At 42.8% G+C, this 26,223-nt stretch overlaps 1 protein-coding gene across 1 annotated transcript; it reads left to right on the forward strand.

Moving 5' to 3' along the window:
• nuak1b (NUAK family, SNF1-like kinase, 1b) lies at nt 1–26,015 on the forward strand. Its single transcript, XM_060914416.1, is given in 9 exon segments — nt 1–1,158; nt 10,790–10,910; nt 16,111–16,262; nt 18,464–18,529; nt 18,723–18,842; nt 20,458–20,590; nt 21,653–21,693; nt 21,695–22,663; nt 23,427–26,015. Coding segments are annotated over 9 exon segments (1,947 nt in total). The 5' UTR covers nt 1–918; the 3' UTR covers nt 23,532–26,015.
• Nucleotides 26,016–26,223: the final 208 nt, after the last annotated feature.

Below are 26,223 nucleotides of genomic sequence, written 5' to 3' on the forward strand. Positions count from 1 at the left end.
GGAGAGCAGACAGAGGCAGAGAGAGGGAGAGAGGCGGAGGAGAGACAGATACACCACCACCATGGCCATGTTGAAGAGGGCGCAGCTGTTTGAAAGCGCCAGCAGCAGCCGCGCGCGTCTCGTCTCGACGTGGTCACGGAGCGCCGCACGCGCAGCAGCAACAACAGCAGCAGCAGCTGGAAACCAGATGATGAGCGACACCGGGGCGCGCGAGCCGCCGACAAAATGAAAAGGCTCCTCCGCACACTGACCGCCGAGCTCGGCGCTGCTCTCACGGCAAGCTTTAGGAGTTGGGTGGTTTTTTGTTTTTTGTTTCCATTTATGCACATTTTTTCCTTCGTGAATTCGAGCAATCGCAATTGTAGGCTATGCGGCGTCCCAGGTAAACAAAGAAATACCGTAGGGAGGCCATGGTCAGACACCGAGAACGGAAAGTGACGTTTTTGTCCACTGAGAAGAGGTGATGTGTGTCACAGGCTGATCATGTCTTTTTAATATACTGAATTAAACTCCTAAGAGCAAGTGGACTATAAACAGGACAGACAGGCTTTGATCATTAGCGTCCAGGTCTTATTAATATTCAAAATGCCTCATATCGTATATATGAGATGTCAATTTACACACACAACAAGCCCAGGTTCTTTTTCTTCTTCTTCTTCTTCTCATTTTGTCGTTGCTCGTAGTCTAGGGAACAGATTTTAGACAGGTAGGACAGACTACAGACTGGAGAATAACTACACGATACACAACATGAAGGATCACTAGAGATCCTTCGTTCATCACTGACACTCATTATTTTATGTCTGCATATTTATTTATTTATTGATATTATTAGGCTTATTAACCTATTAATTATTGATACTTCGAAGCTACTGTAGGTAGTAGAATAAACCTTAACCAAGCAGGAAGAAAGAGTTGATGTCCTGTGTGGACATGGATGCTAGCCGGCCAGAGGTCGAGGCGCTCCCGGGGAAACCGGGAGTCGATGAGCCGCTCGCCGCTTCACCTCAGTCAGGCGGGGAGAGCCAGCGCAGCTCAGGGGTGAAGAAACACCACCACAAACACAACCTGAAACACCGCTACGAGCTGCTGGAGACGCTGGGCAGAGGCACGTACGGCAAAGTGAAGAAGGCCATTGAGAGGCATTCAGGAAGAGTGGTGAGTGTTTTGCTTCGTCTTAACCCTTTACAGCAGCCTGGAGATCTAGCTCCCTGAAGAGGCTCTAACCATAACCATAATCATAATCGTACTCGTGTTCGTCTGAGAGATGGCTAAAAGAGGTGTGTTAGATTTTGGTTGGAGATGAAACCTGCAGGAAGGTGCTGTCGAGCTCCAGGGATAGGGTTGGTAACCACTGCTTTGCAGTTGAAATGATTTCCATGGTCAAACTGATGAACTGAAGCAGGTGAGTTTCACCAGAAATCAGTCGTTGCTGATGTTTCCTTCCATACAAGGTCAGCAGGCCATTCCCATACCTGCGTACTACGTGGATATCTAAATATCAGCCTACTGCACCACACCTTGCCTTAATATATTCCAATACTAGGCTTTTTTTTTAAATATAAGCTTCTGTTATAAGCAATTTTTGAAGTATAGCCAGTGAAAGTTGGCAGGAAAAAATAGAGCACAGCAATTAATTTAACAAGAACAGCTGGTAAAATGAAGTACTGCGTTTTTTTTTTCTTCCTCCCATCCAGGGAATTGAGAGCTGTGGTTAGCGCGCATGCGCAGGATGTAACCAGGGATGCGGGCACGCGCTCAGCCAGCTGTTTCTCAGTCCTAACAGCGCGTGATGTGCGTTTCTTAAAAGCCCCTGTGTCTCTATTCTCGTGTTTGAGGTAGCATTTGGAAAAAATGTGTTATCACCAGGTTCAGAGGACAAGGACAGACTTTAAATAAGGTAGTCAGGACATGCTTGAAATAATAATAATAATAATAATAATAATAATAATAATAATAATGTGCCTTAAGTGTACATTCAGCACTGAGAGAATTCAGTGTTCTGGATATGGCTGTGTAGCTCACTTAAAGAGACATCGACATTTCTGATATTTTGCTTTCATGTAGGTATTAAACATGTACCTTATGTGTCAACACAGCCTGATGGTTTGCAAATACAGTGCCTATATTTGGCCATCTGATTCAGTCGGAACAAAAACACACATGGAGTATAATTTTGTCATTCCATGATTTCTTGCACATATGTCATTGCTTGGTCTTGTTTTTCACCATGAGTCTAACCATTACGGCAGGAAGGTCATCACAGTAATAGTGAATCAAATCACGTATGATAGAGATGTACCGAGATAAAGACAGTAATAAAACTGAGAAAGATAACAGCTTGTTGCTAGGTAGCGTGTCATAATTATGGAACAAACAATGAATAAAGCAATGTACCTCTTTCTTAATCCATCACACATACACACACGCACAGTCATGCTGATACCATATGGATTTCATAATTTATTAATAAAAGTCTAGTCTTTTCCTCTGGGTGGGTGAATGTGTTTAAGAGACTGTGACAGCCTCGTGCTTCCTGGCAGCACAAATCACTGATATGGCATGTTATGACGCTACAGCAATAGCATATCCACTGGGAGTCCTTGTGTGTCCTCTGTTCCTTTTTTGACTCTCGCACACAGAATGAGGTCTGCTTTTATCCCTTCCACCAAATCAAACACACACCGCACATAGTACACCCTGGCTGGGGTAAGTTGGGCCCAGTGCCAGGACCAAGTTCGTGTCTGGTGAATGACTCTTGGGTAATAAATCTAAATATAAACCAGAGCTTTGGAGAGTATACAAACACATCATTCTCTTCACTTTCTCTGTCCTGTTAGCAAGAGTTACAGAATGGGAATGAGGACAAAGGATATGACACCTCGAAAGGCAATCCCACCTCCTCAGCTCCTGAGAACACATTTCTTTCACTTTCACTTTTAGCCAAACATGCTATCAGATATGATGGCTTTATCCTGTTCTACAGGGTCGCAGGCAAGCTGGAGCCTATCCCAGCTGACTACGGGCGAAAGGCGGGGTACAGCCTGGACAAGTCGCCAGGTCATCACAGGGCTGACACATAGACACAGACAACCATTCACACTCACATTCACACCTACGGTCAATTTAGAGTCACCAGTTAACCTAACCTGCATGTCTTTGGACTGTGGGGGAAACCGGAGCACCCGGAGGAAACCCACGCGGACACGGGGAGAACATGCAAACTCCGCACAGAAAGACCCTCGCCGGCCACGGGGCTCGAACCCGGACCTTCTTGCTGTGAGGCGACAGCGCTAACCACTACACCACCGTGCCGCCCATATATAAAATCACACACACGTGTTCTCTTTCCGTTGTCTGAAGATACACACCAAAAACAGACGTTTATTTTTCCCGTATGTATATGTTTCAGGCTGGGTGGTGTTCTCCAGACCAGGAGTTATTTGTTGAGCAGATACAGTCTTACATTCCTGTGTTATCTCTCTAAGGAACAGAGGTTTCCTTCAAGAGCCACAACCTGTTATCGGTGACAGCAATCCTACTGTTCCAAGACATGGGAACTCAGGGTTTAAGAGTTTCACATCTATGCCATGAGGGTTATCACTTTGAATGATAGGACTCCATAGCTTCCACTCCTCTCTACTGTCGTGTTTTTTAACCCTGAAAATGTGTGCGGTATATGTAAAATCGCTACATAACCTTTGTTTGATCAAGATGTGGAATCCGGAGGGGCTTTTCTGTTCAAACCTGGAAATCTTGGCTATTAGTGGCTATTGCATCACTGCTATGAGATGCTAGTAGGCATAAATGTTGACAACATTTATTGTAAGCTAAAAGTTTTTGACTGTGTCTGTGTCCCTTTACAATTTAGCAGAAACTGACGAACAGGATCTCTTATCAGTGCAATAGAAAAATCATGCTGAAAATATGATAGTGTAAGGCTGTATGTCTTCTGAAGAATTACTTTTGAAAAGGCTTTGCAAGTAAATAGTGTGTGTGCGTGTGTGTTACCTTTAAAAAGGTTATAGTGAGAAATCAAAGGCCATCTTACACAAGGAATAAAAATGCCATGGAAAATGAATATCTTATGGCGGGCTTAAGCAGGAAAAGACAATAGAATCCCATTAATACTGATTTAGGGACAGTGTCTTCTCTCAAATCTGTATTGTAACCGTTCACTAATCAGGTTTCAACAAAGTTTATGAAGTTCTAACAGCAGCTCACAGGCTTATCCGCTAGGTGCAATCAGACAGTTAACCAGTATGGGTGTAACAATACAATACACAAAATTCCAATACGTACGATTTGTTCCTTAGGTTTCCACTTGGGGGAAACTTTCAGCTCCTGCTTGCTGATGAACGTAGGAGCCCGGATGTTAGTATGCTAGCATATTGTCTTGATTCGAGATGAAGAGGGTGCTGGATGATGTAGTTACATGATTCAACATGGGAACTATAAGTAGCAAAAAATACTCGTGTCCGTTCCTGGTCTCAAAGCCTTTATAGCCCCTTTCACATATGAAACCTGTTATTGTATGAGGTAAAAACAACATGGGATAGATAACAAATTTTCAGTCCTGCTCAGTGTTCCATAATGGAAAAGTAACGGACATCGTGTATTCCCACCTGAGTGTATTTAACGGAATGCTATCAAGCGTGAACCTCTGCGAGACGTGTAATACATGCGAGACCAGATGTGACGTGACGCATAATTCCTGAGGCGGCAAATCCATTGTTGTGAAAAGCACGAGCTGAGACATTAGCTAGTTAGCAACATGGCACCAGTCGAGCTGCGTCATGTCTCTGAGAGTTCTCTTCCTGTTTCTGAACATTTGTTTTGTTCAAGCAAAATTGATTTATAGCCATTTATATCTGCCAATGTTTTCTTCACTTGTTGTTTGGAGGTTGATGCAGTGTGAGCAGTTCCTTCGCAGTATCACTGCTGCTAGCAACGTCAAGACCGGTCACAATACATTATTCCAATGGTTCCGATTCCCACTGGAGCCGGGGCAAAAGGTTAACATAAATGTTACTCGGTTGCCAGGGGATAGATTAACATTCCGATTTTACTGTTTTGCTCCTACTCCCATATGACTCATTACAGCATAATAGCAGAACATGTATGGTTTTCAGTGTTGAGTGTGATTTCATAGTGGATTGCAGTCTAAATCTAAACAAGAATCAAACTTTTTTTTATTTTAATTTTAATTTTAGGCATAGTAGGTATGGGCATCTCCAGGAACCTAAACCTTGTTTTTGTAGGTAATATGTCATTAACGTTATAGCCTAGGTCACAACCGGACGTATGATTTTTTGGCCGTGTGATTTTTGGCGTTTCCCAAATCGCTGCGTTTTTTTTTTTGTTCATGGAGAAAGATGCCCCTTGGCTGTAAGTTTGTCTTGCAACCTGAAAAAAACGTAAGCGCCCGTAGAGTTTGTTTGACATGACAAAGAACTTCTGCGGCCGGTTTGCGGCCAGTCTACGGCTCGAAAATCAGCACGTCACATGCGCGCCCTCCGTGCGTTTCTTGCGTTTTTTGCACGTAGACCAGCCGTAGGAGCATGTACGGCCGGTTGTGACCGAGGCTTAACAGCTGCACTTGGAGCTGGAATGAGGCATTTCTGGGATGTGAGCAGTCGATACACGTCAAATTGCTTTCACTTGTTCTTGAATTGGAACCGATTTCCAAATAAACGAATGAAATACAAAGTCTTAAAACATTAAAATAGAAGTAGGTCTTTAGTTCAGCTAGTTACTAAACAGGAAATAGAGTTGTTTTCAGTGGATGGGATCCAGATGTTTTTGATATAAGATTGTTGGAGTCAGGACGACAGCTCTTTTAGAATACAAAAAGGTTAATATTTTGAAGGGGGAGTTCTGCAGTCAGTACGCTGTCCACACTCGGCCCCTCTAGAGTCTTTACATTCCTGCACTATTATTGTGGGGCTGGCAGGAGGCACATACCTGAGCTCTAGATAAACTTTATGAGATAATGGAAAACAGTTTGCTGTGGCTTACCAATAAAAACCCAAGGATTTCAACTGAGCATGCAGCGAATTGGCTCCGTTTATGTATTTATTTATAACATTTTATTCCACGTAATCAAGTTTTGAGCCATTCCGGTCGGGTTTCCTTATAGGGCTGTGCTGCATAATTTACCTTCAGCTCTGCCTAGCATGTGGTTTTTGTTTCTTAGTAAAAAGCAGGGCTTCAGTGCACTGGGCTCCTCCTTTGGCAAAGAGTACCGTTGTCCGACTTCTTATCCTATCATTAGACTAGAAAAGATGATTCATCAGCAGACCTTTAGTGAAGATAGATGGACAAGACTTATACTATATCATTAAGTTCCTGCCATATTGTATGCAGTGAAAGCAAAGATTTTTGAGCAGTCCTGTTTGTTTCAACTTACTAGTTTGAACTCTGAGTGATCTGGTAAGTTTGGTGGGACTTAAAACTCTAATGTTATAGATAAAATGAGATATAATTATGAGACTTAATTAGACATATATAGTTATGAGATATATACTTCATAAACAGGAATGTGGACTTTAACAGCACAGATGTTTCCAAGGTTTATGGATTAAATCATTGTTTTAGTCCAATCAGTCATTTCCAATTGTCAAATTGTTTTTGTGTATTTGGCGAAGTGAAATCCGTTTCTAGAAGTAAGAGACAAGTCAGTTTCCAAACAACATCTTGGGTACACAACTCCTATCAGGTGTTTATTCTCCCTAATAAACACTTCACAGAGTTGTCAACTCTATAAATGTCATGAAGCACATGGGTGTGAGTGTGTTAGCCAGCAAATTCTTTGCCAGCCTTTTCTTTTCCGTTGTATATCACTCTTGTCAACACAATATCTCCCTTCTGCAATTGCTCTAAAATTAAATTCTGAGTAGTGAATACAAGTGCAGCAGAGGCATTTAATGCCGCTTTTCCACTACCAACGCGGCTGAGTTGGGCTGAGCCGTGCCGTGCTGAGTTGGGCTGAGTGGGGCTGTTGGAGTTGCATTTCGACTACAACCGCGCTGAACCGTGCTGGCTGGAAGTGGGTGGACACATTGGGTGGAGTTAGCGAAAGTGGGTGGACGTCACGTGATGTCGTTAAGCGGCGCAAACAGTGACATCAGTGATCTTTTAAGCGGTAGTCTCACGACCCGGATAGTAAACAATAAACATGGAGGACATGGAGTCGTTAGTGTTGCTGGTCTTGGTGCTGTGGCTTGTTGTCACTGACAACGCCAACAGATACTGGCAAGAGCGTATAGATGAGGCGAGGCGCATAAGGCTTCAGAAATTCTCGTAATTCGTAATTCTTCTTCTTCCGGGTTTACGGTGTTTACAGATCCCAGCGTGCTCGCGGGGCGTGTGTGGGCGTGTGAGGACACTCCTCCTCACCAATCAGTGCACAGGGGAGTGTCTCCTCATGCCCCTAGCCCCACTCGGCTCGGTTTGGCTCGCTTCAGCCCTACTCCAAAACCGTGCGAGTTTTGGGTGCTAAGCAGGGCTGAAGCGAGCTGAGTCGTGCTGCTCTGAGGTAGTCGAAAACGCGAGCCGTGTCGGGCTGAAGTGAGCTGAAGCGAGCTGAAGTGAGCTGAAAAAGGGTAGTGGAAAAGGGCCATTATTCTTTAAAAAAGAAGGCGGAGCAGTGAATACAGATGTACAAAGATACCTGCCTTTCCGTGTGAGCCATAGATGCCAGGACACCCAGAACACAGCCAGACCTACAAGTGAATGGCAAGACTTTGCAGTGACTGATCTGAATAGCGATGAACAAGTGATGGAGCACCTGGAAATGAAAATTAGCACTGCAGCATATGAGCTGCATTACCACCCTGTCCTCCCCAAGCACGATCAGTAACGTTATGTGTTTCTGCAATATACGAACCTTCTCTTGGGAATCCTTACATTGTATTTTTATTGAGGATTATGTCACAATGATTCGAGGAGGGCCAAAGTGTATGAGTTCATTACACAATGGTGCAGAAATGGAGCCTTACTCCCTTCCAGGATCACAGGCTATTCACATACTATAGCCATTACATTGCACTCTCTATATTCATTTTAAGGATTATACTCGAACAGAGGAAAATCTTTCGTTCACCATGTGGAAACATGCAAATGTTAGGGAGCGTGTATGCTCCCTATTCTTTGGAACATGTGGATCTGTTCTCTGCAGTGCAACCCGATCCATCTATTAGAGGGAAAGCTGTCTTGGGTCCTAAGTCTCAGTGAGAAAGCATTGCCCAATCCTCACCACCCACATGAGCAGAGTAAAGACACAGCAAGGGCCTCCATTACTGCATTGTGGCCTGTTCTCTTTTCCAACCTGCAAGCCTTCATTTTCTCCAAGGAAGCTTGAAAATGACACACTGAATGAAATGGCTAGGTTTGAAGTACAGGGCCCCATTTTTAGGTCGGTGCTTGTTGGATCGGGCCCATTCTTTGCTCTCTGAAGTTCAGTTAAGGTCAGAGAGGGTATTCAGGTTTTCTTGCTGTTTGTTAGGGTTTCACATGTTGTCTTGTGTAGTTGGTGAGACTGCTGTCATTTATCTAGCATTATACCATGCCCAGGGGAAATACTTCTTTCCGATTAGCTGACACGTCTTCATATTGGGAGAGTTTGAAAGTAGCTCGGAAAAAATTTAATCACACCTCCATACCATGTATGCACGTTGAAGTGTAACTATGACAACAAAAATAAATGACACATTTTAAATTTCTTACTATTCAGATATGACTAAACAAAACTTTAGGAAGTAGCCATGGTATAAATAATATAACACTTGCCAAAGTGCTCCTTTATAAGAAAAATAATAAACCTGTTGAAGAAAATGCCATTCCACTTCATAGTACTGTGTGGTGTACCTCATCTCTAACGCATCTGTTATTTTCTGATTATATTCCTACTATGTTGTTTACAAGCCCTGTGATGACCTGGCGACTTGTCCAGGGTGTACCCCGCCTTTCGCCCGTAGTCAGCTGGGATAGGCTCCAGCTTGCCTGCGACCCTGTAGAAGGATAAAGCGGCTAGAGATAATGAGATGAGATGAGATGAGATGTTGTTTACATGGCTAATAAAAATGAATATTCCACTAATATTCCTGTTTACATGCAGCTGTGTAAATTCTTTTTAATGTAAAAACCCCCCATGATGTGTGTCGTACGACTTCAACTTTTCTAACTTTTTATTGCCCTACGGAAGGTAAACAGGCAAGAGGCTGTGTGTCACAAACTGCCATAAAAACCCCAACTGAGATGCATATTCTGAATTGTGTACTCCTGAGTGGCATAACTGAACAGTGGTCACCCTATCATCACAAGGTCGAATCCTGATGATACCACGACCATCCGTGCCTGGGAGACAAAGAAGCAAAATTGACCATGCTGTGTGGGTGAGAGGGATGGTATCCTCTGTCTACTAGCCAATTGTGGGTGCCTGTGAGCTCATGTATTTGGAGCGGACGGATAGCTCTTTCCTCTGAGTGCGTAACACTGCCCTGTGATGTGTCTCTGATGGACGTTGTAACAATTCACCCAATTCACAATTTGATCCAATTTATGACATTGGGTTCACGATTTGATTTTCCCATGATATTGTTTTTTTTTTTTGGGGGGGGGTGTATTACTAAAAATGCAATATTTATTTTCCTATTGTTTCTCAACTTAAATATTCCTTTTGTTAAATAAAATAAAACAACTTTTGTCTCATTTTTTTAATAACCAAAATGATTATTTACTCAAATTTGTAAAGGTTTGAGTAAAATACAATAGCCTGTCATCTCATCTCATCTCATTATCTGTAGCCGCTTTATCCTGTTCTACAGGGTCGCAGGCAAGCTGGAGCCTATCCCAGCTGACTATGGGCGAAAGGCGGGGTACACCCTGGACAAGTCGCCAGGTCATCACAGGGCTGACACATAGACACAGACAACCATTCACACTCACATTCACACCTACGCTCAATTTAGAGTCACCAGTTAACCTAACCTGCATGTCTTTGGACTGTGGGGGAAACCGGAGCACCCGGAGGAAACCCACGCGGACACGGGGAGAACATGCAAACTCCGCACAGAAAGGCCCTCGCCGGCCACAGGGCTCAAACCCGGACCTTCTTGCTGTGAGGCGACAGCGCTAACCACTACACCACCGTGCCGCCTACAATAGCCTATTAACTAAAATATTATTCCTTTGATTAAAAATGCTAAATGTTAATAACAAATAGGCTTTTTCTTAATAGACTTTTATGAACATTTGTACTACCTCTATTTGCTTCTCTTTCGACTTTCAGCAGTCTGTAAAGAGAGAGCTCTGATTTCTTTTTAAATTTATTTGTACAGTCAATCACACAACAGCTCTTTCCCACTTAAATCTGTGTGTGTTTATTTTTTATTTTTTTAGCTGTGTTACTTCTGCCTACGGGGATGTCATGTGTATTCCCACTATTTTACATTATTCCGCCCTCTGTTGTCTAAACAATGCAATTACAGCTAGGAAAAACTAACAGATTACGCAGCCTGATAATAATTGTAGTTCATTTTTTATTTCATTGAATCAATTCATCATAAATTTGTATCGTGATTTATCATCACATGATATATTGTTACATGCCTAGTAGGGAAGCATGTGTTAGCCACACCCTCTCCAGCTGGTAGCTGCCATGTGATAAGGGAGAGTTAGTTAGTAGGTGGGAATGGGGAAAGGGAAGGAAATGGGAGGTGGGGGTGGATGACTAAATGATATGAATTGTGCGATGACTAAAATGTTTTAATCCATTTTATTGTTACAGGTCGCTATAAAGTCCATTAAGAAGGAAAAAATCAAGGATGAGCAGGACATGGTGCATATCCGTCGGGAGATTGAGATCATGTCGTCCCTACGCCACCCCCACATCATTTCTATATATGAAGGTTTGTCTTTTCCTCAAATCCTTAGTACAGTCCATGCATGAATGCAATTTTTGAACTTTATTTTTCAAGTGGCAAATTGTGCCCTTTTTTCAGTTCAGTTCAGTGTTCAAATGACTTTCATCTTTCTGCCCATTTGTGTGTGTGCGCACTGTGATGGAACATTGCAAAGTGAAGATGTTACTGTTAGATCTTCACTGTTAGATCTGTTATTAATCATTTGCTTGTCTGTGTGTGTGCTTTTGGAAGTGCAAAAGAGAGTGTGTGTGTGTGTGTGTGTGTGTGTGTGTAAGAAAATATCTGATTGTGTGCACTGGAGTGGGGTGTCTGTGGGTAACGCATATAAGGGGTCTCCTCCAATCCTCTTGATCTTGAGGCCAGACATCTGCTGGTGGTTTCTGTGTGAGCAGCTGGGAAGCAGACTCTCTGGGAACGAGAGGGATCTCTTGGTGTCTCCATTTCGCCCTCATTCACTGACGCATCCCTGACTTGGCTATGAATTAAACACAGTTTAAATAAATAATTAATAATTCTTAGTACTAATAAATGATCTGTCCCGGGTTGTACAGTCCTGTGCGTGAATATATATGTACATTGTTAACCCAGGTCTCATTTCAAAACAAACATCTGAGTGACTCTGAATAAAAACCCTCAGGTTATTCTACATGTGTGGAGCATGATTCATCATCTGAACTCCCTGCACGTGATTTCTAAGGGATATTGCTTCCATGTCCTCCTGCATTTAAAAAAAAAAAATTATTTATTTATTTATTTGTGCAGTGTTACTCCGATGTTTCTGTGCCACATCAGGCTTGGCACACACGGCATTTATTAACTGACTTTTCACACAGTCTACAAATAAAACAGAGACTGTTTATTAAGTGGTGAGCACTCTGATGTGGAGTGATGTTCGCCTTGGCGTAGTGTTATAACTCAGCCCATGTTGTGGTTGGCTTGTCTCAGAGTGTCTGAGATGATGATTAGGAGAAAACACCCATCCAAACGAGCCTCTGGAGTCAGACAACTAGTGTCTATGTATATGTTGTTTCGTCTGCCGTTCCCACTTCAACAGTTGTGGTATTTTATTATATATATACTTCACGGTTTCTGGTGTATCTCGTTAAATTGTGTTTAGTGTTGTGGGTTGGCTTCCTACCAAAATAGCACTGAAATGTATAGACAGGGAAATATACAGTATATCCAGCAACACCCTTGTTAACCATTAATTACATACGTGAGGCAAACTGATCCAGATGTGAATGTGGGGGGAAAAAAAACCCTGATAAACTTTACAGTTTACAGTGTACCACTAGCTAAATGTCACAGTTCTTTTCCCAGTCTCGGCAACAGGTTTCTCTTAAATAGGTAAATCTTAAGAAGAAAAGCAAATGCAACATTAACTATCTAACCCAAGGACTGGTCCTATATGGTTTCACAGCATTGTCATTATACACACTTGTGTAGTGCTAATTCTAGCTACCTTACTGTCTGGGCCTCAGTTGTGTGTGTAATTGTGTTACGGAGTCTGAAAGGAATGAGTGGCTCATGAACAATACACAATAATTGCAGCGTCATAAGCAGAGCTACTGAACAAAGAAGCTGAGTGATGGGGAAGTGGAGCCCAATGACATGTCACTGCCCAAGGTTATGTAACCTGCCTAATTATTCCCTGTAAGATGAGTGAAATGGGAATAAGGGGTCAGAGGTCACAGCTAATGAACACAATCATGAACTGAAAGAGCCAAAAGGCCATGGGCTCTGAACACCCCCAGGCAAAAAGTGTCTGTCCCAGTGGAGCTACAGACGATGATTCGAGTACAGGTCAGAATCAGGGAAAAACAGAAGAGCATTTTAAAGGGATTTCAAAGATACTCTAAATGGTTTTAATTATGGTTTCGGGTCCTTGTAGGACTGAGGTGTGAGGAACAAGATGGACATTTCATTGCAGGTTTCATTATCCCTGAGTTTCAGTGGTATAATTATAGGAACACACCCATAACATAAAACATGCTTATGTCAGGCAGAGATAGCATTAAGCCCTTATACCCTGATCCCTTAGCATTAAGCCCTTATACCCTGATCCCTTAGCATTAAGCCCTTACTTATACACACAGTACCAGTCAAAAATTTGGACACACCTACTTATTCATAGGCTTTTCTGTATTTTAACTATTTTCTACATTGTAGAACAATACTGAAGACATCAACACTATGAAATAACATCTCTCATCTCATCTCATTATCTCTAGCCGCTTTATCCTGTTCTACAGGGTCGCAGGCAAGCTGGAGCCTATCCCAGCTGACTACGGGCGAAAGGCGGGGTACACCCTGGACAAGTCGCCAGGTCATCACAGGGCTGACACTTAGGCCAAGTTTACATTAGACCGTATCTGTCTCGTTTTCTTCGCGGATGCACTGTCCGTTTACATTAAAACGCCTGGAAACCCCGGGAAACGGGAATCCGCCAGGGTCCACGTATTCAATCCAGATCGTGTCTGGTCCGGTGCTGTGTAAACATTGAGAATACGCGGATACGCGGATACGCTGTGCTGAGCTCTAGCTGGCATCGTCATTGGACAACGTCACTGTGACATCCACCTTCCTGATTCGCTGGCGTTGGTCATGTGACGCGACTGCTGAAAAATGGCGCGGACCTCCGCCTTGTATCACCTTTCATTAAAGAGTATAAAAGTATGAAAATACTGCCCATTGTGTAGTTATGATTGTCTTTAGGCTTGCCATCCTTCCACTTGCAAGTGGTAAGTGACGCGCATGCCCGACATGCACTGAGATCACACACACAGCGGCTCAGTCCCAAATCACTGCTTGTGCGCTATACTCGCGCGCTCTGTGAGCTGCGCAGGGCCGGAGTGCGCACCCTCCAGAGGGCACTCGCTGTTCAGGGCGGAGTGATTTGGAGCGCAGGATGCCTGCGGAGCCGAGCATATCCGTGTATTGGTGTTGCTATGTGCACGCGAATCGTGCATTGGCGTTGCTGTGTGCACACTAATCGTTTTAAAAACGTTAATCTGATGATCCGCTGATATGGTCTAATGTAAACCCCACCATAGACACAGACAACCATTCACACTCACATTCACACCTACGGTCAATTTAGAGTCACCAGTTAACTTAACCTGCATGTCTTTGGACTGTGGGGGAAACCGGAGCACCCGGAGGAAACCCATGCGGACACGGGGAGAACATGCAAACTCCACACGGAAAGGCCCTCACCGGCCCCGGGGCTCGAACCCGGACCTTCTTGCTGTGAGGCGACAGCGCTAACCACTACACCACCGTGCCGCCCCATGAAATAACATATGGAACATATATGGAATTATGTGGTAAACAAAAAAGTGTTAAAAACAAAATATGCTTCATATTTTAGATTCTTCAAAGTAGCCAGCGTTTACCTTGATGACGCTTCGCACACTATCGGCATTATCTTAACCAGCTTCATGAGGGAGTCACCTGGAATGCTTTTCAATTAACAGGTGCCTCGTCAAAAGTTAATTAGTGCAATTTCTTGCCTTCTTAATGCATTTGAGATCAAACAGTAAATAGTAAACAATAAAAATTCAGTAAATAGCCCTATTCCACAACTGTAGTAATCCATATTATGTTGAGAACTGCTCAACTAAGTAAAGAGAAATGATGTCCATCATTACTTTAAGACAAGAAGCATCTTTTAATTAATAAAAATAAAGAAAAAACACTGAATTAGAAGGTGTGTCCAAACTTTTGGCTGGTACTGTATGTGGAAGAGGGTGGCACGGTGGTGCAGTGGTTATCACTGTCGCCTCACAGCAAGAAGGTCCTGGGTTTGAGTCCAGCGTCTGACGAGGGCCTTTCTGTGTGGAGTTTGCATGTTCTCCCCATGTCCGCGTGGGTTTCCTCCGGGTGCTCCGGTTTCCCCCACAGTCCAAAGACATGCAGGTTAGGTTAACTGGTGACTCTAAATTGAGCGTAGGTGTGAATGTGAGTGTGAATGGTTGTCTGTGTCTATGTGTCAGCCCTGTGATGACCTGGCGACTTGTCCAGGGTGTACCCCGCCTTTCGCCCGTAGTCAGCTGGGATAGGCTCCAGCTTGCCTGCGACCCTGTAGAACAGGATAAGCAGCTACAGATAATGGATGGATGGATAGTAGTATTAAAGATACAGCTGTAACTTCTTGATATTCTAATCACAATCTATTCTAATGAGAAAACTTTTACAGAGTGTTTAAATGATTGTGCCGCCCCCCATGCTTTTAAATATGTAACTTACATACAGTCCTGAGACTCATGCCATTCAAGTATCATCAGCCAACAAAATCATGACTGATGAACTGGATCATAGAACCAACTACTGAGCTATTTTAAGCCATGTGTGTTTTGGTTTTGCATAATGGCTCCCTATCAATGTGCAAACGGTTGTCGGCCCCATCAGCTGCCTGCTACTTTCCACAACAGTGTGATAAGTGCATGATTTATAGCAATGGAACAGTGGCACTGTGTTTGCTCCTGCCCTCTCAGCATTCTGTTCTTCTTCTCTCTCGTTTTCCTGTTACACAATTTCCAGAAGGTCTGGCACTCCACCTTCCTGCCTTGTAGTTGAAGGCCGCAGAAAAGTGCGGCAGAGCGAGCTGATGCTTCTCTGCAGGCGGCTTGCCTGGCCTCATCTCAGGGTGGGGTGCTTTTTAAAAGGAGAACTGGGAATTTTGAGGCTTTGACAGAAACAACCGCTTTCTCCTCCAGAAAGTGTGGTGCAGTGTTTCATTATAATTTGCTGTGTTTGTTGTCGTTACACCACAGCGGAGCCCCATGCTCATTAGCGGTTTAAGTCATGACCCTATGAACTTTGCAGTCTATCCAGTCAAAAATATTCACTTTATCTTCTCTTTTCCCCCCTATATTTAAAAATGTCCGAGAGATGCATTTTATTTTTCATTCGTGATTCACCGTCAATGAAACTTAACAGGATTTTTTTCATTTTTGACCACAGAACATTTCTTTAAAGATTGTCGTCTCTGTGGCTGCGTCTTTCTCCATGTGAACATTTGCCAAATATTAAGCGTCATATCCTTATTACATGACATGCTGTGCATTTGAGGAAATACACTGTAGATAATAGATATCCTTTTATTTATGCTGCAGGCACATAATTGTTTGTGGATTTATTTTTACTGAGTTACCTTACAATCTGTTTTGAATTATGGTTTCAGTATTTGAGAATAAGGACAAGATTGTGATCGTGATGGAGTATGCCAGTAAGGGGGAGTTGTATGACTACATCAGCGAACGGCGGCGACTTACAGAAAGAGAGACGCGCCACTTCTTCAGGCAGATTGTGTCTGCAGTGCACTACTGCCATAAGGTACTGTATATGCCTCCTTCTTTCTTCCTACTTCTCCCTCATCTCTGTAGGTGTTTTCCAACCAAACTGTTCTAGGGACTTATTGAGAAAAACTACCCACTGGGGAGCTCCCCTAAGAACTACATGTCTTCAAGGGTGTTTTTTTTTTCTTCTTCGTGCACCACCAGCATGAATGCTGAAGTGATGTAAGCCGGCTTGCTTGTGTCACATTAGCAGGAAACGCTAGTGAACATTTTTATATTTCACTAAGACGCGTCAAGATTACATTGTATTTCCTCCATCTCATATCTCATCTCATCTCATTATCTCTAGCCGCTTTATCCTGTTCTACAGGGTCGCAGGCAAGCTGGAGCCTATCCCAGCTGACTACGGGCGAAAGGCGGGGTACACCCTGGACAAGTCGCCAGGTCATCACAGGGCTGACACATAGACACAGACAACCATTCACACTCACATTCACACCTACGGTCAATTTAGAGTCACCAGTTAACCTAACCTGCATGTCTTTGGACTGTGGGGGAAACCGGAGCACCCGGAGGAAACCCACGCGGACACGGGGAGAACATGCAAACTCCGCACAGAAAGGCCCTCGCCGGCCACGGGGCTCGAACCCAGACCTTCTTGCTGTGAGGCGACAGTGCTAACCACTACACCACTGTGCCGCCCTCCATCTCATATACACCCAATAAAGTCTGGACTTCACTGTCAGTCCATTTGTCCTTTAAGAGCATGTAAACGTTACATGGCTAACATTTTACACAATTTTTAAAAATGGCGGTTACCGGTGCTGCGTTGGCTCATGTTCAACCAATCAGCATACACGTACGTCTGGACCAATCATTGATCACTGTTTACTTGCATCACTCGTGGTTCCTCTTGTGCAGGGAGAGTACCTACCCTTAAGCTAAAAAAGTCCCTCAAAACAGCATTCTAAGAACTACAATTGTTTTCAGTTCCTGCAGTGCAGACACACAAAAAAAGGGAACTTCCTCCAACAGTTGTAAGAACTGTGAAATAGTTCCTCTGGTCCAAAATCATCATCTGTCATTCCATGTGGCCTCGGGCCTTTGTTCAAGGCAACAGTTATTTAATAAAGTCCAGCGCATAAATATGTACATCAGCTCTGTGCGCATGTTGTCTTTGGCCTCTTCATGCTCTCTTAATGACTGAATGATTACTAACAGCTTTGCATCCTGAGCCATGAATTCAGGTTAGTTTTAAGGAATAAGCTAGAACAGTATGTCCATATTGAGTGGGTTGCCTAAAGCAAGAGATAATTGAGTCTGACCACATATCGCACATTCTGCCTGTAAGCAGGCTCGGAAATTGTTCCTGTTTTGTCTTTCTGTCCAGTCTTTCATTGCGTCCGTCAGTGGCCTGGAACCCCTGCTGCGTTCCATTTAGAGCCAGGTCCCAAAAGACACATCACTGTGGGCTGGCCTGTTGACTGTAAGCTGGCTTGCACTACATGTAAAAAGGGAATGGCTTCATTTCCCCTTTCTGGGGAAGCCCATAGATGACCTGTGGTGACCCGGGTGTGACTCAGTCGTCATCATCATCATTCTGGCCAGTGGAACATATGTACTGTCATGTAGGCTTGGCACAGATAACATAGGAAGTGGCATGCTTTACATGTTGCCTCATTTGATCCATTCAAAAGCTTGCTGAACATGTGTTCCCTTTTCAAGCCAGCCACGTTGGAAGTGTCCAGGGCATAGCTGCTTTACTAACGAACTCTACTACAACCGAGCACTGAACTTGTGTCCCTAATCTTGAACGGCTGTGCTTCAGGCAGCGCTTCCCACATGTTAGTTGCTGCTTTAAAGGAAACACTAATGACACAGTCGGGTTTTGATTCTGAGCTGGTGTGAGAACATAACTCGCTGTAGTCCTTAATTACAGGCGTGTGTTTATGGCGCAGATGTTAGTCGGTCCATCTCAATATGTTGCCTATGACCTCAGTAGGTATAATGGTGTGGTGTTGTCTGAGGAGGTTGTCATATTTATTTAGGTGCATTCTTGACTTGTTAGAGCATCAACTAATCCTTCATTATGTTTGTATGCAAGACTCTGAATGCAATTGGTCAACTGTTAACATCTGTTGCTGCTGCAGTACTCTTGTATGTACGTAGATTGTTTGGCGAAATGCATTAATAAAAAAATGTATAAAATGTAACATAGCTATTTTTTTTCTTTCACAGAATGGTGTGGTGCATAGGGATCTGAAACTGGAAAATGTGCTCCTGGATGAGAACTGTAATATAAAAGTAAGATACATTGATGATCAATACTGAGTTCTATGACTTTCTAATGGTACAGAATTTGCTATCAGGTGAAATATGAAGCCATTAAACTATTATAAATAATAAAGCTCTAAGCTGCCAGGCTTATCTTACTGTTTTGTATATAGTGATGAAGCACTGCCAGTAACACATTTATCTTGAATTTGTATCTGAACAGATCGCAGATTTTGGCTTGTCCAACCTGTACCATAAAGACAAGCTGTTACAGACGTTTTGTGGTAGCCCATTGTATGCGTCACCAGAGATTGTCAATGGAAGGCCTTATCATGGCCCTGAGGTATGACATCTAGTTTAAACCCCCCCAACTCCACTTCTCAACCTATAATGATGGCTGTTACAGTTAATTACTTTGCACTGTGTAAAACAAACCCACTACATTTCTGGATCATTAATAATGGAGGACTCCCAAGGTTTGAATCTCATGATAGATGTAAATCACTGGAAAGAGCATCTGTAACATCTTTTCCTGGATGATCCAGACTGTGGGCAATGCTGGCCCAGAGGTTAATTTAAATCCCAGGACTGCAAGAGAAACACTTTCTTGGCCCATGTGTAAGACTCTTTACCACTTAGCTCACTTGAAGGTCACTTTAAAAGTATATGCCATTAATTAATTTAAACATAATACAGTTTGACCTTGGCTCTCAGATCATCCATTGACTTTTAATCCTGGCATAGACTCTACAGCACACTCTGATAACCTTTGTGGTTTCTTTTGCATTAACACTGCGTGTAATCTCAGAGAGCTGATCTAGGATCAGTGTTCCTGGTTATCCTTCTAGATTAGAACATTGGTCTAAAAAGAGCACTCTTACTTGGAAATACTTAGCGAGCAAGTCTTTGAAGTTTTTATGATCGCTATTGCTTGGATACGTCCTCACAAAAGCATTCAAATGAGTTCCATGGGGAGGAGGAAAATGGTGTTTCCAAGCATATTTTTTTCCTCTCTTTCCTCATTTTATTTATTTATTTAGAGGTAGGTGCTTTCTACCTCATTTGCAAAGTATTTGTTAGGCGTTTCCAAAATGTAGCACTTAAATGATCTTTAGCAAGTGCAGCTCATATTTTTAGACCCAAAAGCAGAGGCTTTCAATTTGCTATAATTTGCAGCAATTTTCTTACGGTTTTGATTGTAATCAAAATTATGGTAACCTTATGGGAAAAGCCACAAATTACAGGCAGTAAAATAAATAGCAATGGCACACACAATGGCTGTGTCAGTCTGTTATGATCAGAATCTCTGCAGACTGACAGGAAGGCCTGGAGCAAAATAATTTGTGAGGAAGTCCAATCAGTCAAGACATGCTATCTGGTTTCCTGTGGTCTGACACCCGTGCAGTGCATGGCAAGTTGTTCCGAGGTGGTTTGCTCACCCAGTAACAGTGCCTATCAGCAAGTGGACAGGCTTCTCAAGAGCATTCAAGATTAGACCTGCTTCCTTAAGTCCCCTTATTTTCAGACACCCTTTCCTGCTCCAAGCACTATAGCGACAGCCCTGATGTAAGTAGTTTTGCGTGTCTCGACAGAGCAAGTTGGCATAACAGAAGGTCCAAAAAGAAAGAAAATGTGGCACAGAGCATTAGCGTGTCCTTTCTGAAGAATGCACAAATTTACCACACACTGACAAAGTCTGGTCTTCTGGAGTGATAGGTATAATCCATCACCATGACAAAAGTTTGAATACAGTGTGTTGACGGATGTGATACTAAGCAGAGTCCTTTAAGTTGCCATAGCAACCGGTTGACTTTCCTAATCATGTGTGCATGGCTAGTGTTTATGGGTTGTTATCTCAAGAGTGCCTTGCCTTAAGCAGTGTGGAATGTGTATTTCTTCAGCCTCTTAGGACTTATTGTTCTGAGTTAGCAGATACCAGTGTTATCTCCCCTTTGCAGGTGGATAGCTGGGCGCTGGGAGTGCTACTCTATACTCTAGTCTATGGTACAATGCCATTTGATGGAGGAGACCACAAAAACCTCATCCGCCAAATCAGCAATGGTGAATACAAAGAACCGACCCAGTCGTCAGGTACAGACTATCCTTGATTGATTGATTGATTCCGAGCAGTAAAGAAGATATAAAAACAAACAAAAAATAAAAATAAAAAATGCAATCATCAAAACATCGTCATAAACAGAATAGCGTAGCCACAAGGCAATAACATAATAATGTTCGGAAAGGATTAGGAAGAAGTAAATAACTTATCGAATCCTAACCCTCTATACCACCGTTAATCAAACGTCACTTTCCACCATAATAAACTATATATACAAAAGAAAGCAAAATCAACAACAACAAAAACATACCAACATACCAAGACATACCAACATGGTATAATATCGCCCAAATCAAATCATATATATACAAATACTTATGCATATATACACACATACAATACATATATACAGTACATACAGATACACATACCTATAACTATACACATCCATACGTACACAGACACCCATATCATAATTATGCATATTATGCTTATATATTATATACAATTATGCTATCTATCTATCTATCTATCTATCTATCTATCTATCTATCTATCTATCTATCTATCTATCTATCATACAAATACTCACTTTCTATATAGTATATCCGAATGTACCCACACCCACATATATACACTTATATTATCAATAGCATGTTATTGTAATTCCTCCTCCCTATACCTCATAAAGATCTGTTCCTTATACCTTTTTTTGAACTGGTTTATAGTTGTACATTTCATGAGCTCCACATTCAAACTGTTCCATAGCTTTACTCCACAAATAGAGATACTGAACATTTTTAACGTTGTCCTAGCACTGCGAATTTAAAATTTCAATTTCCCCCTAAAATTATAGCCCCCCTCTCTATCTGAGAACATTATTTGGATATTAATGCTGGGGAAAAATTATTCCCCAGACTATCCTTTAAGAGACTTTTTGATGCTGTTACACCTTTGAGAGATTTAGACTTTTTTTTCTTTTTCTGAGATTCCAGGATTATTCCCAGATTCAATACAATATTGTTGTAGATGCTTAAGGAATTTCTGACGTGCAATACAATTTCTGAATTTTACCTGATTACACGCTTCTCCAGATGCTCGTGGTCTGATCCGCTGGATGCTGATGGTGAACCCCCCCCCCCCCCCCCCCCCCCCCCCCCCCCCCCCCCCCCCCCCCCCCCCCCCCCCCCCCCCCCCCCCCCCCCCCCCCCCCCCCCCCCCCCCCCCCCCCCCCCTCCCCCCCCCCCCCCCCACCCCCCCCCCCCCCCCCCCCCCCCCCCCCCCCCCCCCCCCCCCCCCCCCCCCCCCCCCCCCCCCCCCCCCCCCCCCCCCCCCCCCCCCCCCCCCCCCCCCCCCCCCCCCCCCCCCCCCCCCCCCACTGTGACGAGGATGACAACCTGGGCTTGAAGCGACCAAAGGGAATACTTAAGACTCGGCCTTCTGAAGAGCAGCGGTCACCCAGCCTGGAGGACATTGAGCTGATGCCTGCCATTGAAGGTGCAGAAAAAGAGGAGGGGTCTCTAGCTGGCCAAGAGGAAGAGGAGCCTACATTCACAGGAGGACTTCTGGCCAAGATGGCGCCTGTTCTCCCAAAGAAGGGCATCCTGAAAAACAAGCAACAACGGGAATCAGGGTACTACTCTTCACCAGAGCGCAGTGAGTCCTCTGACCTGCTAAGCAGCAGCAATATCACACCCCTTGGTGCCAGTTCACCACCCAAACGCGCAGTGGGCAGGAAGGGCATTCTGAAGCGCAATGGAAAGTACTCCACCTACAGTGCCACACCTTCTGTGGCTGCTCTCGGAGAGACTCCATCTGGTGATTCAGGTTTATGGCGTAGCCAGAGCCGGCCATCCAGCATTGTGGGGGAAGACAGCAGCGTCCTGACCAACAGCTCCTTCAGTGGGGCAGAGTGGCCCCAAATCGGCCCAAGACCCAACATCCGAGGCTGTGCGTCAGCTGAGAATATACTGCAGCTGGCCAACTTTAAAGGGTTACAGGCAGCTCCAGCCCTTCACGGAGGGAAGTTTGGTCGAGGGGCGCACAGCTCACCTGGGGACAACAACAGCTTCTCCCTGCTGGGAGACCTGGATGATGTAACACAGGTATACCAGCAAGCCCTGGACATCAGCAGCAACCTGGTGTAGAGAGAGAAGTGGGGAGAGGGTGATCTAGAGAGAAGGCTGAGAGAATGTATGTGGAGGTGTTTGTTTTGTGTATCTCTGACGACCAGTTGCAGTGCTGGGATAATCTGATCGAGAGGTTTATGTAGATTAAAGAGAGGGAGTTATACACTGCCAAACACATGCCATGTAAGACTTGAGATTTGTGAAGTAAGGAAACTGATTGATTGTTCGTCCTCTAGTGCCCTTGACCCCTCATGAGTTCAAATGTTTACATGTTAAGCAAAAAGTGAGTTAAAATCACACATAGACACCCTACAGCGGGAGGCTCCGAATCAAAATAAAGAGCTGAGCTATGTTTACAAAAGCACCTTAACTCACACAGAGCACATGTTGTGATCTTTACTTCCTATGAAAAAAGAAAAAGAAAACCAGGGTCTTGCTCAAAATGAACTTTCAGTGTCGTTTATTTATTAATATTTTGCAAAAGATTTAACGATACAGAACTGGTGTGGTCTGACAGTACTGGAAGAACTCCGTCTCTCCTTAAACTCAAATGGAACTGACATATATAATGGCTATGTTATTTAATTAGTTATTAGAAAAAAAATTACCTGCCTCCATAAGGCAAGAGGCCTGATATATGACAGACTCTTACAGGTCTTATATCCAGTCACGTATGTACGAGAATATGTAAGAAGTGCCTTTTTAATTCATATGAAATTATGTATGTCATTTCCTTAAGGTGGAGAGAGATGCCAGGTGGAGCCATCACCAGATGTGCCAACTTGTTAACGTGTTGAATGTTGAGAGACCCAGGACCTTGGAGTGCAAAGCCTTTTCATATTAACCAGCTAAGACAATACCTCACTATTAGCTTAAGCATTCAGGCATGTCGGGCTGTTTTAAAGCTTAGTTTCAGGCTTTACTTGTGGAGACCGGCAGCTTTTAAACCATGCCTTACTGGTTGTGACCTCTCTGAAGCCGTCACTCAAACAGTGACCTTGTTTATGTCCAGTCCGCTGCATTATCTTATGTCCTCAAAGAGATCCTTTAAAAAGCTCATGTGCCTGAAGAAGTCTGAGAAGAGAGCTAGTATATTGGTTTCCTCTTTGGGTTTGCATATAAAATTCTCATTTCCCACAAATGCAACATGCTGAAACGGGCGGTTTGGACATTTCCACTGTTCTTCCTGGAAAGCTGAAGTCACTGTATGTTTATATTTAATGCAGTTATGCTTCATTTACAGATTGTCTAATACACCGCCTCTGTTCACAAATAATCTTTGTGTCATTCAGCATGATGGGATAAAAATATTGATTTCAAAGTAACGATCCAGCTTTTGGGTCCAGTTCCAAAGAACTCCTTGCCATGTCATGTTTGTACTGAATCTTGTCCTAGCTGTCACGGTGAAGAGATTTAATACACATTTAAATGTTGCTCAGTGACTCGTGCAAGTGTGTACAGGCATTTGGCCTTAATATAGTTCTGTATAGTCTGCTGTAGAGAGTAGGTGAGTGTGAATGTTGGGCGAGAGAGATAGAGTATGTGTTCATAGTAGTAGGTAAGTGAAAAACATTTAGCCTTTTCCAGTAAGTGGGTTTTATGATTTGATTTACTGGAAATGGAAATGGAAGGAAGGATGATTGCAAGTGTTGAAGTAGCATGATGCGATAAGTAGAAATGAAGAAAGTGAGTGGATAGGGATTACGTGTTACTCATCGTGTGATGAGATCTAAACAGTTGAAAGGAAAGGAAAGGAAAGGAAAGGAAAGGAAAGGAAAGGAAAGGAACATGCCTGTGTTATTGTGCATGGATGTTAGTGTTCAACTGAGCATGTCTTGTTTGTTCAGCTCCAATAAACCTCCAGCATCACTGAGTTGCAACAGGACAGCTGAAAATGATAAATACCCAAACTATTGCAGGAAGTGCACATATCAAATTTATTTCCCACACAACAAACTGACCAACATCTGTAGGACATATGAAGGCATTTTGTGCAACAGAGGTCCTGGGTACTGGAAGAAATGAGACACCCTTTGTGTATCGTATTGTATTGCATTTTTATATTGCATTGTATTGTCAACTGGATTCACAGTGAAGGAATTATACTATGTTAGTATTTTGTTTAATTATATTTCAGTTTTTGATTCTCCAAAATATTGAATCTTTATTATTTTATTTTATTTTATTTTATTTTATTTTATTTTATTTTAATGGCAGAAACTTGAATGTGGCTAGGTTTGACTGATTTGGCTAGGGCTAACCTAAGCCCATCTCACCAGTGTTCACATTCAATTATCACATTAATCCATACATTTAATAAAAATTGCTTGTCTGAAAAACAGCCATTCACTTTAGATGAGCAGTCACACTTTGACACCTGCGCTGTGGTTTCGTGGAAACTGCCTTTTGACTAGGCATTTTCAGTAGCTCCTTCAATTCACAGTAGTTTCCAGTTTTTCCAAAATTTCCAAAATTCTCCCATCTTAAATAAATGAATTGGTCTTATGCTGCACTGAGATGTAGGCTTATTCGCTTTTTTCACTGCTGAAATTTCTGGATATGACTCACACTGTAAATCACCCCAAAATGCCACAGTGCCATCATAGTACGTCCGTACACAATTCACCTCTGCAACAAAGTCATACCAAAAAGAAAAGAAGGAAAAACATCAAGCTATGCATTAGTCAATGAGCCGCAAACATGCTTTCTGCCAAACTGGAATTAACTGGTGCATATCTGTTAGTTAGCAGAAAGTCTACTTATAGGAAAACTTGACTGGATATTGTTATTGACAACAAGAAGATGGTATTATTATGTTATTTAAGTATTATTTTTGTTACAATTCATTACTATTGTTGGCTAAAGCCACAATAATCATTTTTATTTTTCATTTTATTGATTTGAATACCTGGACTGCCAAGGTGTTTTTTGTTTCAGTGCCTTTGCTATCTTTTATGATCATTTTTAATTTTTTTTTTAATAAGAGTAATTATAGCAATTGTGTTTTTATACTGTATTTATTTTGGTAGTGAATCCATTTTGGTTCATGTAACGCCACTCCATGCCTTGTGTAAGACTGTGTGGGTGTTAATATATGAAAAGACATGATGACCTGGAAGGACGGGTAGAAAAAAAGAGGAAAAGAGAAGGAGTGAGAGGATGTGGAATGCAGTTATTTTCATGTTGAGGTTATTTCGTGTTTGTTTGAGCAGTTGGTGAGGCCTGTATTTATCTGTGAAAGCTGAAGGAGTTAAGTGGTCGTCATCTGTATGGCAAAACTAAGCCACAGTAAAATCAACTTGGTTAATAAATGGATCATTTCAAAGTAGCTTGTGCTTTGTGTGAAGATTTTCTTTGCATACTGACACTTTCATTCATATTTAGTTGTACATCAACATTTATTATAACTTCAAATATGGAGCAGATATGAAAGATTGAATGAATCATATGCACTGATCAGCCATAAAGTTAAAACCACTGACGGGTGAAGTGAATAACTATAATTGATTGTCATTACAATGGCACCTGTCAAGGGG

The sequence above is a fragment of the Neoarius graeffei genome, chromosome 2 (assembly GCF_027579695.1).
Source record: "Neoarius graeffei isolate fNeoGra1 chromosome 2, fNeoGra1.pri, whole genome shotgun sequence".
Classification (NCBI taxonomy): Eukaryota; Metazoa; Chordata; class Actinopteri; order Siluriformes; family Ariidae; genus Neoarius; species Neoarius graeffei.